The sequence below is a fragment of the Maylandia zebra genome, linkage group LG8, assembly GCF_041146795.1.
Source record: "Maylandia zebra isolate NMK-2024a linkage group LG8, Mzebra_GT3a, whole genome shotgun sequence".
Classification (NCBI taxonomy): Eukaryota; Metazoa; Chordata; class Actinopteri; order Cichliformes; family Cichlidae; genus Maylandia; species Maylandia zebra.
In genome coordinates, this window is record NC_135174.1 from 22,317,994 (window position 1) to 22,334,497 (window position 16,504).

At 40.3% G+C, this 16,504-nt stretch overlaps 1 protein-coding gene across 2 annotated transcripts in view; it reads left to right on the forward strand.

Moving 5' to 3' along the window:
* pgs1 (phosphatidylglycerophosphate synthase 1) overlaps positions 1–16,504 on the forward strand; it is a 45,793-nt gene that overhangs the window by 19,303 nt on the left and 9,986 nt on the right. For both annotated transcript variants that reach the window (XR_191332.3, XM_004556627.3), the window contains exons 3-7: positions 2,953–3,030; positions 7,865–7,964; positions 8,053–8,242; positions 11,164–11,342; positions 15,068–15,267. Coding sequence is in view for 1 of the 2 variants with exons in the window: in XM_004556627.3 (XP_004556684.1) it covers positions 2,953–3,030; positions 7,865–7,964; positions 8,053–8,242; positions 11,164–11,342; positions 15,068–15,267 (747 nt within the window). In the remaining variant the exon portion in view is untranslated. The remainder of the gene's footprint in view (positions 1–2,952; positions 3,031–7,864; positions 7,965–8,052; positions 8,243–11,163; positions 11,343–15,067; positions 15,268–16,504) is intronic.

Below are 16,504 nucleotides of genomic sequence, written 5' to 3' on the forward strand. Positions count from 1 at the left end.
ATAGTTGCAGACTATTATTTACCCGATGGTGGATGAGGAATGATAAATTTAAATGCCTCAGTCTCTTAAATAATGAAATAAAATAACTGAAACACCTTTTAAAATGCTGACATTTCTGTATTTCTGATAGGATAATCCTGAAAGAAAGTCTGACTTTTACAGTGTAGTAAATAGATAAACCAAAACTGAAACACTGTGTGCAGAGTCACAGTGAGTAAACGCATCAAAATAAAGCTCAACTATTAAAAAGATGTTTTTTTTTTTTAATGAAATAACTACGCCACCACATTGAAGTCCTTTCATATTTCTTAGAACAAGGGGGCATTTAAAGCTTCAAAGAACAAAAACACATGATTTTCTTCCAAGTTACACATCACCCATGTGACTTTCAGGCAGGATCCTCCTTCATGCAAATCCACAGTTAGACTTGAACAATAAGAGATTTGTTATATGCAAGAAATTGGCTCTTAATTCTACTTAGGAAGAATTTCTGTTTCATTTTATTATCACTTGGAGCTCAGATGCAATCACAGTGCTTCTATAAATATAAATGTATATTAGAAGGTTTGAAAACGGTGCATGAAATATAAAGCATTTTAATGGTCAAACGTGTCATATTTGCATAAGAAAAACTATTGATGTTAAAAGGCTGTTACCGGAATGTGTTGAATGGGTGTGATTATGTTGACTTTTCCTCATTGCTGGGAAGGTTTCACCTGAAAGTATTTTTAGATCACCTCTGGCACAAAATCTACTCTTTCCGGTTTCGTCACTTACGGTCAGAAGACTGTTTTTATCACTTGTAGTTGAATGATCAAGTCGCAACCTTTGTGGCATGAGAAGCCAAAAGAAAGAGGAACTTTTGTGGTTGTCTAACTGGTATTTAAACAAGCAAGAAAATCTTGCTGCATTAAGGTGCAGAAATATTTAAGGATTTTTTTTGTTATTCACTAAGATGTGCGTGCTTTAAAGGGACACTTCCCACAAATTGTAAAACATCGTGGTATTTCTTCTGCCCTGAGTGTTAATAATAATCTCCACAGACGGTAAAAGGAATTTTGTTTTTAATTACGGTTTAGTCTACCTTTTAAAGAAATCATACCTGTTTTAAAATCTGACATTTAAAAAAATATATTTTTAAGCAAAACCAAATAAATGTTAGTTTTACAATTTTTGTGTCTTACAAAAATGTAAATGATTCTTTTGAATTTTAGGGTATCATTCTGGGTTTGAGAAAATCAAACTTAACATTTATCATTGTTTTTTTGTTTTTTTTTAAATCTTCTCATAACCCTTTTATATGGGAATCTAACTAGATGATAACTTGAAGGAGGATTTTTTTATTTTAAGTTCTTTGAATTCCCTGAAAACGTTATTCCCACTCAGGGAAAGGATAAATGATTTGTGACTCCTTAACTTATGTGATATTATTTGTTTACTTAACCAGGAGTTATAGATCAGCATAATTACTCATTTCAGGCAGCGTGTTGGTGCAGCCCAGTTAGCCCTGTCGCCTCATGGCAGGTAGGAGTCTGTGTGGAGTTTGTATGTTCTGCCTTTATGGGTTCTCACAGGTTTTCTGGCTTCCTCCTTCAGTGCAGAGAGATGCATATTAGGTTATTTGGTGCTTGGAGCTAGAAAAATGGTGGTAAAGAATAAGGGGTATAGCACTGTATGGATGTATGGTTAAGTGCTCTGAGTGGTCAGTAAGACTAGAAGACTGCTGTATAAATGCTACTCCATTTCCATTTTGGGTTGTTTTTCTGGACAGCTGATGTTTAGATTCCCGATATTCTCACTGGTTTTGGTCTCTTAATGGCCTCTGAGGGGGAAAAAGTTGATCCTGTAGCTGTCTAGTGGCTCACTGTGTTCAGCAGGTAGTCACTAAGTGTGTGAGTCTGCCATTTAGTGATGAACAGGTAGTTTATACACAGATGGCTCCTTTGGTTTTTGAACAATGATACAGTTTTTGAAGTTTTTGCCTCCGTACACCACCACAGCTGATTTTAAGAAACAGTCAAGATGAGATTCAAGCGCAGGCTTTCAGCTTTACTTCAAGGGTTGTTTTTATTGTTTAGAAATTAAAGTATTTTTTTTCCTCACAACATCTTCTCAAGTCAGTCGAGTTGTGGAGGTGGCCAGAGTCAAGAGATGTTTTGTGAATGTAAATACAAAGGGCTTACAAAAAAGATGCGCACCACTGATTGCATTCAAGAACAGGAATCCCAGATTAGGCTTTACCAGAAATCATCAGAAGGAGCCTGCCCTGTTCTGGGAAAGACATCCTTTGGACAGATGAGGCCCAGATAAACTTATAGTAGAAAGATGAGAAGAGTAAAGTACGAAAGGAAAAGGTATTCATACTTTGCCATAGTCATGTTTCCAGTGACTTCCAGTAGAACCAGGCCACTTACCAGGATGAATGAGGTGTATTGGACTAAATTCTGTGCTCAAAAAAGCAAAGAAATTAGATATTCTTCCATGGCCCCATCAGTCACCTGATCTCAGCCCAATACAGCATCCTTCAGTCTTTAGGATAACCCTGCAGTGTGTGTGTGTGTGTGTGTGTGTGTGTGTGTGTGTGTGTGTGTAAATACCAGTCCATCAGCACTATAAATGATTTCATAATGTCACTAAAATGTAAAACATGAAATTCCTTATGTTTTGTTTTTTTTCTTTTCTTTTTTTAAAATTACTGACAGTTGGGAGATTTTTTTTTTTTTTTCCACCATAAACACTGTTTCCTTTTCTTATTTGTCAGTCTCATGATTGCACTACAACTGCTTTCTTTCCTTGTGCCCCAGGCCAGGTGCCTGCATGTGGCTACAGGAAATGTAACTCCCGTGAATACGTTATCATTTCCTAGTATCAGCTCCCGCCCACATAGACTTACACTCACATTCACTGTTGGGATTCCTTATTTGTATTTTTTTTTCTCTCCTTTTACCGTAGGCTCGCATCAAGACTGCACAGAGGCGGGTGGTGATGGCCTCCCTCTATCTGGGAACCGGTCAGCTGGAGCAGGAGCTGGTGAGAAAAGTGGCATTTACGCAAGCATGTGCGTGTGTGTCTCTATGTTTTCACAACACTAGAGAATTTAGTTCTGGGCAGGTGAGAACAATACCATTACTGGCCAGAGATGCCAGAAAGTATGAGTCAGACTTCTCTTCCAGGACGCCCACTGCGTGGTTTGTTCAGAATGAAAATGTACTCCAGACCAACTACAAGGAATGACCCCAAAATGCAAGGGTTTATGGGTATAAGGAGACCAGCATTGGCATGTGACAGCCTGCTGTGCTTCATGCTTGAAAAGCCTAGCATAACAACATTAACCCAAAGCAAACCACAGTCTGGAATGATGCTCGTATTTGGCGTTTTTTCATGTTTTTTCAATCTGGTACAAGCAGCAGTGGAGAGGGTGAAATACAGCAAAAAGGCACAGACAAGCCAGCATGCTTAATTACAGTTAAAAGCATTGGGATCAGCTGTGAGTGCTGCCAAACTCTGTAACCTCACAGGATGATGGATTACTAGAAATGTGAGTCAATACGATTTTATTTTCAAGCCTGGGTTTGCTTGAAATTGGACTCGATGAACTGAAGTGCATGCAGTGCAAAAATGTGAGTCTGTTCTTTGGTTTAGACAAAGGAATGCAAATATCAGGTGCAGTTTCAACGTAAAGCCTAGATACACCAACGCAGCCCTGATCCCAGGCTCGGCACAGACTAGATGGTATTCGGTCACGCCTGGAGAGCATATTTACTTAAGTTGTGGTGCAGCCAGTGGGAACAATCTGATATTTGAGGGCAAGGCATGTTTATCTTGAATGTGCTATATGCAAAAGTTATGCAGCGTGCTTATAGTTGTAGATTTTAGGCTAGAGTATTTTGCTTCATGCATTTGCACTTGCAGATAAGCTTTCCCGTTATTCTTTTTGTTTATAGGAGGCATTAAAGAGTCAAGCATTGGACAAGAGGATGGCAAACTAGTAAACAGATATAAATAATACAGGGTCCCCTGTCATAGGGGAAAAAACAGGGCACAACTTAGGCAGACGACAACCACACACACACACAAGCAAAGAACATAGTGCCACACAGGCAGGTTTGAATCCAGAACCCTCTTACAGTCAATGCTAACAGCCAGACCAGTGCTGGTCTTCAGTATGATCCCCGCTCCACCAAACGTTACATTGTGCACAAAGCAGTCAGACAAGTACCGTTGGCCAAGCTGCCAGAACTCCCACATGGGGAAGCATGATTCATCACTACAGAGAACTTGTTTCCCAGTGGTTTGGTTGTGTTCAAGTAGCTTTAACCTACTAGTAAAATTAGCCCAGTATCCCCCAGATCCCATAGAATATGAATTAGTACAGTTTTAATGCAGAAAATCACATCTAGTGGTTTGGAAACCGACAGCAAACAAATTGATAAAGACGAATCTTGGTTATTTGTCCGAATATAGAGCTACGGTAGCCTACAGATAGATTACTCCATCAAAAATCAATGCGTGCCCCACCTGACACCCATCAGAATCTGCAGATTTATGTAATATGCAGTAATTTTATTATGTTTAATGAAGCAATGCGAGTTATAGGCCCCTCAAAGGACAGCAAATCCAGGTGTCGCAACCTAAAGCTAGAAGTTTCTGTTCAACACAGGTTTTTACGTTTTTTGCAGCCAACTTTGAGCATCAGTTTCATGGCATATATCAAAGTTTAAACAGCAGAAATAGAGCAATTTAATGTCTATGAAGTAGAGTAACAGAAGCAATCTTTAGTATCCTGAATATTTTATCTGTTTTCACAAGAGAAAACTTGAAAAAGTGCATTTTGGGTCACTGAATAACACTATGAGGGATAGCTGGTTGGTCAACACAACTGTTAACATATAAAAACTCTCCTTTTTTATTTTATTTCCTGGCCATGGTTTCCTCTGTGACAGAAGTCGATGTTAAAAATGCACATTTTGGATTAAGCTTAAGGAACCTTTAGCTCTTAAAAGTCTTCAAATCATAAAGATAAAATTTTTCCAGGTGTCATCAAATGCAGTAAAGCTTCTAGGTTTTTAATTTCCTCATGAGACCCCCCCCCCCCCCCCAATCTCTCTGCTGCCCCTCCTTTATCTGTCAGGTTGAATTGTTTCCTGTGCGAAACATGCACAAAACTTAAGGTTAACTTAAAAAACATAAAAGGAGCAACATCTCCTCCATGGTGTGTGTCTGCAGGCCTGGGCTAAGTGTGCCTGCTTAAGATTGACCGCAATAGAGGACTCTTTGTTTTTGTTTTTAAATCTACATTTAATAGTATTAGGCGTTTGAGGCAGTCTTGCAGAGAATGATAACAAAATGCTGGTTCTCAGCTTCACAGAAATAAACAGTTTTTTCCTTAGAGCTCCCACTCATTGTCAGATTTACGCCTCAAGGAACTTCCAGAGCTGGAAGTGTTGGTGGTCCCTAAAGAGCTCTCTACTGGAAAGGCGAAATGTTTTACTGGCATGTAAACAGACACTGCGGGGTGACGCATTGTGAATGTATTTGGGCACCAGATGCACAATTTAGCAGAAGTAAAACAGCGCTTGTTTCATATCAGTAGGGATCCAAATACCAAGCAGGCCACAAAAAAGACTTCGCTCGCCACCAGTGGCATCCTCTGTCGAGCAGCCGTTTCCTCTTTGTGTGCCGGGGTGAGTCATTTTTTCCCACGCTCAGTAAGCGGACAATAAAACGGAGCTGATGTTTGATAAATACTGAGAATTAATCAATTGTCATTCACCCGTTTCCTTGTACTGTGTCTCCATCTTGGAACTTTCACTGGAAATGACATTAAAAAAGGATGAGAACACAGGGAGGAGAAAAAAATAAGAGCTTTAAATGCCCTTCAAGATGACTAGAAAACTATTCCAGAAGAACACTTAAAGAAATTAAAGGAAAGCTTAACTAATAAAGTTCACATTGTTTTGAAGAATAAAGGTGGTCATACCAAATATTGTACAAACCTTTATTTATTTATTTTTGGCTTATATGCTTCCATGTATGTTTGGACGTTTCATTTTCATTTTGCACATTTCCCGTTATCCTAGAAAAAAAATAGAGAAATAAACTTTAATCTTTACTAATGATTAAACTGTTTTCTGTGCAGTTTTCTTACACTCACTCTAACCTATCATGCCAGATGTCCGCCCCTCTCAGAGCCTGGTTGTGCTGGAGGTTACTTCCTGTTAACAGGGAGTTTTTCCTTCCCACTCTCACTAAGTGCTTGCTCATAGTGGTTTTTGTTGTTGTTGTTTTTTTTTCTTTTTTGCACAGCAAAGGTGTTTAGAATCACCTTCCAATGTCTTCACTCTGTAAGTAATCTGTCGTTATTGTGGCTGTATTTCCCTTTCTTTGTGGTAGCTGGTTTTTCCCATATCAAATACTCTCAGCATGAGAGAGATGATGAGAGGTTACACTGTTTTGAGCCACATTAAAGCTTCCCTCATTTCTTAACATTGTTAAATAAAAGTCAAACTTTCGATTAGTGCCTGTCCTGTAGTGTTAACTTGAACCAGGGAAAAAATAATGTTGTAAATGGCACATAATGAATACCTTTTTCTTTTTCTTTTTTTCTGTGACTTTACAGTAGGTTAAAATATTTTCTGATGTTTCGAGAACTGCATAAAATGGCTGTTTTATATATTTAACCAGAAAATTTCCTTAACCTCCTGAGACCCAAACGCTTTCATGGCATGCATTTTTAATTTCTCTTCGCTATTTGGGCTGATTGGGACCTGATAAATGTAAAAACAAAGGATTATCTTTTTACCTTTATGTAGTTTCTGAGAAGAGGATATCAGGCCCTTGTAGAGCAAAATTTTGTATTGTGGTCAAGACAACCCAAAATGTGATGTCCACATATGTAGATGCCAGGTCCTAAGAGGTTAAATTTAAATCTTTTTCATGGGAGATCTGGGTAAGAAGGCACACCTTAAACATCTTATTTCATCTGTCAAACAGCTGCAAATCCAAAGATAATCCATTTACAATCAAAATGTGATTCAGTTTTATTTATATTGTACGGTAAAGACACTACAATAATACAGAGTAAACCCCAAGAATCAGACAGCCCCCTATGAGCAAGCACTTGGCAACAGTGGGAAGGAAAAACTTCCTTTTAACAGGAAGAAGTCTGCAGCAGGACCAGGCTCGGGGAGGAACAACCATCTGCTGTGATGGTTGGGGGTGAGGGGAGGGAAACGGGACAAAAGACACACTGTGGTGAACCTGTTTATTATCATCACATCTTCTCAGGGAGGACTTTCCCACTATTCCCGTAATTTGTGTGAATACAGCGGCAGATGGGAAGCTTGCAAAATTCTGTAGGTGTTGAGTTAGATGGAAATGGGCTTATCGCTCTTAATCCCACACTTTAAGGGTAGTAGCTCGAGGCTTCGTCAGCGAATTACTGAAACGCACATTACTCAAGTCTCTGACTGAAGTGTCTGCCACAATAACCAAGTCACCCTGGAGAACAATTTTCTGTGCCTTACAGCATCTGTTCTAAAAGTGTGGGTCACAGCACAACGCTTCTGTTGTAGTCAAAACTTTCCTGACACAGACAAATGTAGCAAGTGTGGAGAAATGCACACTCACTAAAGATTAGAAACCGTAAACCACCACTAAAAATAACAGTAATCAGAATCAACTACCGCATGCAACTGACACATGGCAGTCCCTAGGGAAGTCTGGGTTTTTCTGTGCAGCCCTCGATCACATGTTAAACTCTTTCTTAAAGGAATTACATGCTAAGTTGATGCAGAATTCTTTTAATTGGGGTTTGTGTGTGTGTGTGTGTGTGTGTGTGTGTTTGTTTTTGTTTTTTTTAAAGGTGGACTGTATGGAGGAAGCCCTCCAATGTTCCCAGGACAACAGCCAGTCTCCAGACCTGAAAGTCTCCGTATTGCTTGACTACACACGCGGATCACGAGGTTGTTAGCGGTTTCCTGCACTTGGTTAGCACAGAACTCCCCGCTCATCATCCTGATTGTATTTGTGTGACTTGTGTTTCACGTGCAGGAAAGATTAACTCAAGGACCATGCTGCTACCTCTGCTGCAGCGCTTCACATCTCAGATGAGGGTATCTCTGTACCACACTCCAGATTTGAGGGGGCTGCTGCGCTTGCTAGTCCCCCAGCGCTTCAACGAGACCATCGGAGTCCAGCACATCAAAGTCTACCTGTTTGATGACAGCATCATCATCAGTGGGTATGTTGGTGCCAGTATGACCTTTTTCCACACTCCCTGTGTGTTTGTTTGAATTCAGAGTGAAGTTTAAAATAAAGTTGTCCCACCTCCAGGCAACTGTCTGTTTTCACAAGCTGCAGGTGCTTACTGGATTAGCTTAAAAATGTTTTCAGTGCTTGTTTTGACGTGCAGTATTCGGGGAAAACGGAGCTCAGTGGGAGCTGCTCCACAGCCAGTGGGCACAGTGCTGCTGTGGTTTCCAGTCCATTTCTCTTCAGAACATAAAATGGCATGCTGACCTTATTCTGCCAAATTGGTGAAAATATTACAGTTACTTTGATGATACCCTCAAAACGGTAATGCATTAGTGTGCAGGAGGAGCAGGGAGAGCAAGGGGTCCTGATGCCCTTTGTTCTAAAAAATCCAATGTTGTCCTCCTTTGTGCATCATTGTAAACACAGCCGTATAATGTTAACTAATGTATTAATATGCAGGGTTGCAATACTTTGGAATTTTTTTACTATTATTTTCCTTTCCTTTAGTTTAGTTTTTCTTAGTAAGTAAAAACTAGATTAAAAAACTAAAGTAGGGGTTTTAATACGCATTTGGTGAGGTCAATAATAATATCAGAATCAGTGCTAGAGAACATACTTGCTGGGAGTTGACTCACAGTCATGACCTCCCAGTGTCTGCGCCAAAGCCTCCTCACACTAAATGTGTAACTACGGGCATATGTTAAAAGCAGACAATTTAATAAAAAAACATGTTTTTGTTTCAACTGAGTCATTTTTTTTAACCCCGGTTTAATTTTTAGTTTCCTTTTAGTTACCAACAGCAACTGTGACTGTTTGCCAATTATGACTGGAAAGCAAGACGTGTTGGTTTGGCGCACTGCCTGTCAGTGCCTTACTACCTTCACTTAAGTCATTCCAGGAAAATTAAGTCAGTTACATACTTTAGACAGATAGAATAACAATAACTGAACTTTGTTTTTGTTTGTTAAGACATTTCACACCGATCCTGTTAGTCTTTCAAGGATAAACAAGGCCCTTGCTCAACAGAGCGGAACCAGTTTTGTCTAAACATAACCACAGCAAAGAACAAATTTTAAATTGTATATTTAAGCACTTGGTTACTAGCAGCCTGTTTGCAAAAAAACTCAAAAAACCCATAATTGCTCCAATATTTTTTTTTTTAAGCTGAATCAAGGAAAAAGCCAAAGATGAACAGAGGGTGACAGGTACTGACTTTTAAGCTCGTTACAATGGTACAAACTGAATTGTTGCCTTATATATTATACCTCCATGTATATTTTACTAAATCACTCTGCTGTTTTCCTATTAAAATATAAAGAAATGGGTGGTGGCCTAAAGCCTTTGCACAGTGCTGTATGTACAGTGCACTCATTTTTTGTTGTTGTTAAGTACAAAAATGAATCGTGTGTGTGGGTTAACACAGATGTCTTAGCTTTATAATCTGCTGCACCAGTTTAACGTTGGCTAAACAAGACAAGTAGCTGCATATGACAGGGCTCCTTTATAGCTACGTTTTGTTACCAAGGCTCATCTTTTGTCTGGGATGCACTCTGTCAGGATAAGTTTGTAATGTAGTCATGTTTCAGTACATGCAGATGCAACTTACGGCTGTGAAATGGAGAATCAACATCGCTGGGACTTTGGAAACATAACATTAAAACAAATAAAGGATACGCAAAGTGCCGTTCTTTACTTCCACCATGTAAACCGACTAAAACATATTTACAGCTGCGACTGTTGCGTTTTGTTACCACGCAGGTGAATCTTGATGCAGGTCTTTTTTTTTTTTTTTTTCTTCTTTTTTTTTTTTCTTTTAAATAATTTAAGTCGTTATAACCTGTTGATTTCAGACGCATTTCGAGGTGTTTGGCATTTATTTCTGATAGAAGTTTCTCACTTCTTTAAAACAAGAATCCTTGCCCCTTTGAAGATATTTCATGATGATGACCTTTGAAGATATTTCCACTTAAATCCTGAGGAATGTTTCCAAGTATTAGTCTCTGACGAGTCTTGACCCCGAGGGCCTGTCTCTTTCTAGGCACCTCATATTGATGGGATATAAGACGTTTTGGCAGTTTCATATATTTGAACCTGCCCTTCTCCTATCTCCTGTCTGTCGTGTGTGATCTTGTTCAGAGTCCCTAAAGTTTTACTGGAAATAGGAAGATGTGTTTCCCATTTCACAATAACTATGCAGAAAATTTCCAATAAATTTATGGAGGACGTTGGCACTGCGCCAGTGTTGGTGCATTAAAGAAGTCGTGACATGCTTTGTGTTCATTCTAACACGCGGTCTGTTCATTTCCTCCTTGGCAGCAAAGCATGTTCCACAAGATGCTCCTGCAGGTTAAGTTGGGCCCACGAAAAACTTTTACTGAAGATTAACGACATGTTGGGCTGTCACAGTTAATCCTGTGTTAATAACTCATAAAGCCGCACCGGTAATGTTGCATCCTTTAATCAGAACCGGGAGATGTTGTGAATAAGCAGCTGTGTGACTCAGCTCAACTTACAAACTGTTGGCTAAAGGCATGGGTGGAGAGGGCTAAAATGGCTTTGTGATTGGCTGCTCCAAAGCCTGGTACAGAATAATCGAGGATTATTTTGAATTGGGTATCATATGAAATGAATTGGATCCCCCGTTAAGGCTGTGTCTGCCACCTCTTTTTAAAAAAGTTAAAGCTAAGAAGAATACGCAGCTTTAGAGGCTTTTGTCTCAGTTTCCTTTCGTGAGTACATGATAATTGATATGTTGATTTCACTTGAATGGCACCACCCTTCCTCTTGAATAAACACAGTTTCAGAAAAATATTCATATGACGACATTTCAATAAGATCCCCCACCCCTGCACTAGCTTCCTTATTCCTCCTCCTCTACTCTTACTTTTCCCGGATCTTGTGTTTCAGGGCCAACCTGAGCGACTCGTACTTCACCAACAGACAGGACCGGTACGTGCTGCTGGAGAACTGCAGGGAGGTTGCCGACTTCTTCTCCGACCTGGTGGAGGCCGTGGGAGACGTCTCCCTGCAGCTCCAGCCCGACGACTCGGTGACCATGCTCGAGGACATGGTGCACCCGTACAAAGGTAGAAACCGAACACTCCTGTATCCCTGGCCTGTGCACAGAGACAGATGTTTACCCTCAGCATGTTTTGACAGCATGTGACACTCCATGCTCACTTGCAGCCTGTTTTCAACTCCAGGAGTTTGCTAATGGAGCTTGAAAGCTTAGACAAGCCAGATGCAGGCCAGGGAGGAGAGCTCTGTGAGAGTACAGTGAGGAAGATGTAGAGCGAGCTCTTGCGGTTGGCTAGCCATGGAGCCGGATGTGAAACTGTCAGGGTTTTGTCCACACGCACACGCACACATATTTGTACAGTGTGTCCGTAACTGGAGTGCAGGCTGCCAGGATGTTCGTTTGAGGGATGAATGACATCATGTCTGCAGGACTGGACCGCCATGGAAACGAACACCAGGAATAGAGTTGTGATGTCACAGTGTTGCTGGAAGAAGATATGAAATGGGAACTGATACACACACATAATTAATTCACAAACATGCACGTGCGCGCGCACACACACACAGACACTGGAGAAATTCTAGTGAAAGACATTTGTGAAGATGACTGATGAGATTTGTTATTGATCGTAAGAATGGCGTTAAAAGAAAAAGTGCGTTTGTCTGCAGGCAGAAGGTGATAACTGATGATTTAAAGACTGTTTAAAGGCTCACGTCATGCAGGTTGCTCACCTGTAGGGTCATCTGTCCTAACACAAGGATGAGCAACATGCATTTGGTGTTATCAGAGGAATGGCACAAACAGACTGCAGGAGCTTTCCAGCTAATGTGTTCACACGAGTGTGGTTGTTGATATAAGGAACTCCAAAAAGGGGGCCTATTACATTAATTTCCTGCTCCATAATTGTATCCTTGTACTAGAGTAACTTTGCATGATTCACAGTTCAAAATACTCACACTGAGTGCTGCCCCTCAGTTCATCCTCTATCTGAAACAAGCTCTCTTCTGATTGGCTGCCCATAAATGGTTTTAAATAGCAGGTTCTTCTTCAGTGACAGCTGTGTGCCTGTGACTTTTAGCAACTTTTTCTGCGAGGTGCAGCCATACATCCATCCTTTTTCTATCTGCCTCAGGGGAGTAGCAGCCTAAGCAAAGACCTCGAGACCTCCTCCAGCTCATCCAGGGGAACTCAGAGGAGTTCCCAGGCCAGCCGACAGGCATAACCTCTCCAATATGTCCCAGGTCTACCCTGGGGCCTTCCGGGGACATGCTTAGGACACCTTGTCCAAGAGGCATCTCAGTCAGATCCTCAAGCCTCCTTAAATGGCTCCTTTACTCTGAGTACCTCCCAAATATATACATAAATAAATAAATAAATGTATAAACTAAATTAAATATGCAAATTCTCTGATATAAACAATCTCCCTGTAAAATAATAAAAATGATCATACAAATAGTACAATTAAAAAAAAATAGTATAAAACCGTAAGAACAATGTGAACATGGTCAAAATGGATCATTAAAAAAGCTCAGGTTTTGCAGTGTTATGGTTGCAGTGCAAGCTTTTAGAGAGGAAGTGCAAAGCTTCAATGTTTGGACACGTTGTGTCATTTTGCTCTGTGAACTGGCCACGATCTCAGTCCTCCCCTGATGTCCTAAAATGGAATGCAGCCCTCAAAATTAAAAAAGTGTCAGCGTTAAGCTAACGACTCTGTAGGCAAGAGACTGAAATGAGTGCTGTGATTTAACTCAGTTTTAATGAAATCCATTTCAGTGTCTCATATCAGAGAGCTGGAAAGATGTAGGCGAGTTTAAATGTTCTTTTAGGTGGATGTCGGTTTGGAGCTCCATGCCTGTGCTGTAAATTTAATGCAGGAAACCTAAATGGTATAAAAGATGGACTTTCGAGTGCGAAAAGTGAAGTGACTTAAATTTGAATTTTTTTTTTAAATGATCACTGGGTGGCGATCATTTTGGTTGCAGAAAGGTTTTACAGGAAAACAACGCTCGGCCCCAATCTTGGCAAACAGAGATCGTCACAAACCGATGGGTGATGTCTCCAATGTTTTGTGCCGTTCATGACTGTGAATCCATTTTAAAAGGTTGGGATTGCTGATAATGTGGCGTAGCTGGAAGCTCTGCCCACTCGATTTTGAATACTTAGCATGAATATAGCCATCATTTTTAACTCCTTCCGCACTGTTTATTTAAACCAGGGGCCAGAATTGGCCTGGCAAAAACAACAGATGTGTTTTTTAGATTGTGTCCACTAGGGTTGTTCAATATAACGATATATATCGTTATATTGTACTTGTTATATCGTTATATACTATATATTAGAACAGGCTTTTCCCCGCAGCACGCCGTGTAATAATTACTCACAAAGAAAACTGTGGCCTTTACAACTTATGTCTAAAAGTGTATCGTTTCATGCATCGGTTAAAACACTCGACTCCAGCTACCCGTCATGTAGCTGGAGTCACTTCCCGCAAGATGAGCTGCCCGAGATTCACAGAATTGACAGAAAATGTTAAATTTTTGTGATTTATATCGTTATCGGACGATAGAATTCTTATATCGGGATATGAGATTTTGGTCATATCACACAGCCCTAGTGTCCACAGTAAAATATATAAATAAATAAAATAGCAGCTTTTCTCTGAGTTAACAAAAAGTTTCTAAATTTATAATTCAGTCTGGGCAATGAGCTGACAGAACCTTTTCTCTAATTTTAAATATTTATTATTTACAATTTAAGCCTAAAGAGTCGTGCTGACAGATTTCTTTCATTAATTACAGCAGCACTTCTTTATCGTGCAGAAAAACTGAGATGCACTCCTGAAATTTAAGGAGCTTAGAAAGAAAGTGACTGGACATTTCACCTATCCTTTGAGAAGCTTCTTCAGTTCTAAAACCAAATGCGGGAGAATCCCAGGTATTTAATCCCTAGTGGGAGTTGTCCCTTAAGGGAGTTTTTATGACCCTCTATTAATCATGTGCCTCACGACATGAGCCAAGGTGTGACAAAAAGCGTGGGCTGTTATTAGCAGAGGTTTCAGCTGAAACCATTGTGAGGCCTTGCTTCACCCTATAAAGTGACCTATTGAGATCACCTGACGTGAGTGGGGGTTGAGGCGCCTGGGAAGGGATCTTAAAAGTATGTGGCAGAGAGTTGTTGTCGTAAGCCACCTCATCTGTTCAAAGATGGTCGTTCACAGTGGACATAGATGGCTTTTACTCCTTTCTTTAATCCATCTGTGGGACAACTCCCACTCGGGCTTAAATACAAAGAAGCTTCTCGGATATGAGGTGAAACATCTTCATGAAACGTTTAAAAAGTCCACTCGCTTTCTTTCTAAGCTTCTTAGACTGTCATGACCTGGATAACTGAGAACCTACACAGACATACTCATGATATCGCACTTCTTTTTCTTGCATTGAGGATTCGCAGGGATTAAATGTGCAGTTAAACTACTTTACATTGACAGAAAAGGGATTTTCACCTTTCTGGCCCACTTAAAGACAAAGCTGTATGTGACCCATGATGTAAAGTGAGTTTGATATCCCTGATCCAACCTTAAGCATTTTTTAAATGTTATTCGTGAAAAATTGTCATTCAGAAAGGTTGTTGCTGTATCACAGTGTCACTGTATAACTGACTCTATTCCCCTACAACATGAGTACCACGACCACATGACCGAGAACACTGTGACCCAGAGATCAGGCTGACCCGTCTCCCACTTGCAGTCCTCTAGCTCCACACTCACTCCTACTGTATCTCTATGGCAACTAGGCAACCGGCAAGACTTCTCGGCAGTGGCGAGGAAGCGGATTATGGAGGTTGTAAACTCGGCCCATATTAGGCAGCGGCTTCTGAACCAGTCGGAGGACTCTGAGGATGAGGGGATGAGCGAGGTGGAGGAGGACACCTGGGTGTTCCCGCTGGTGCAGATGAAACCTCTTGGCATCAGAGTGGACGAGCAGGTCACACAGGTGAGCCTCAACACCGCATCTGATCTGTACATCTGTAGTTAAAATGAACTTTTTGCCTTTTACGGTTTCAATTCTTCAGGAATTGAAGCCATTTTTGGTTATCGCGTGGTCTGAAATAAAATAAATAAATGCAGATTTCTGTCATTGTAATTACCTGACTCATTGCTTGTTTCTGTAAACGGTGATTATATTTAGACACCACCCAAAGGGCCATTGTGAGCGTGGATGAACCCTTCACTCATTACATGTTTTGTGCAGATGACTAATAAAATGATACATGACTACTAAACCATAAATCAAGGATAATTATTTGTTTCATAGTCACATATTCTGGGAATAAATATAATAAAATGATTGCTAGCGCAATATACTGTAATTTAGCCATCAATAAATTTAAGTAATAATTAAGTCAGAGCTGAACAATAAGGAAACTCTTATCAGGTTCCTGACATTATGAATCCATTACCAGCAATAAAAATGAATTTCATTCTACGAATAATTAGAGAAATCATTGTCTGTCAGCCCGATACACTTCAGGCGTAATGGGTGTATTGATGGAAAGCTGAGAAAGTGCAGTGTTGAATTTGAGGTTGTTTGGATGAGCGGTTTGCATATTTTCAGTACAAAGTTTTTATGGTAGGTTATAAAATAAAATATGCACTACTGTGCAAAAGTCTCGAGCCACTCCTCATGTCGTGATATCTTTATTGCCAGAAGTATTCACTCATCCATCCAAATCATTGAATTCAGCTGTTCCAGTCACTTTCATGGCCACAGGTGTATGAAGTCAAGCACGTAGGCATGAAGGCTGCTTCTACAAACGTTCATGAAGAGTTGGTCTCTCTCAGGAGCTCAGTGAATTCCAACGTGGCGCTGTGATTTTGTGGGAACAGTTGGATGGCGCCTTCCTGTTCCAACATGACTGCGCACCAGTGCACCAACCAAAGGTCATTAAAGAAATGGATCAGTGAGTTTGTGCAGGCCAGTCAACTTCTTCCACACCAGAGTCCTGAACTCACCCTGGCAGAACACCTTTCAGGGACTGCGAGGCAACGTCAGTGTCAGACCTCTTAAACTCCTAAACTTTGTGGAAAGCCTTCCCTGAAGAATTGACTCTGTTAGTTAACTATTGTATTATTATTGTTTGTAGAATAAACAAGAAAGGAAATGACAAGATAACCAGGTTTTCGTCTCATTAACAGACTGTCTATGTAGTCAGCTGAATAAAATAAAGGAA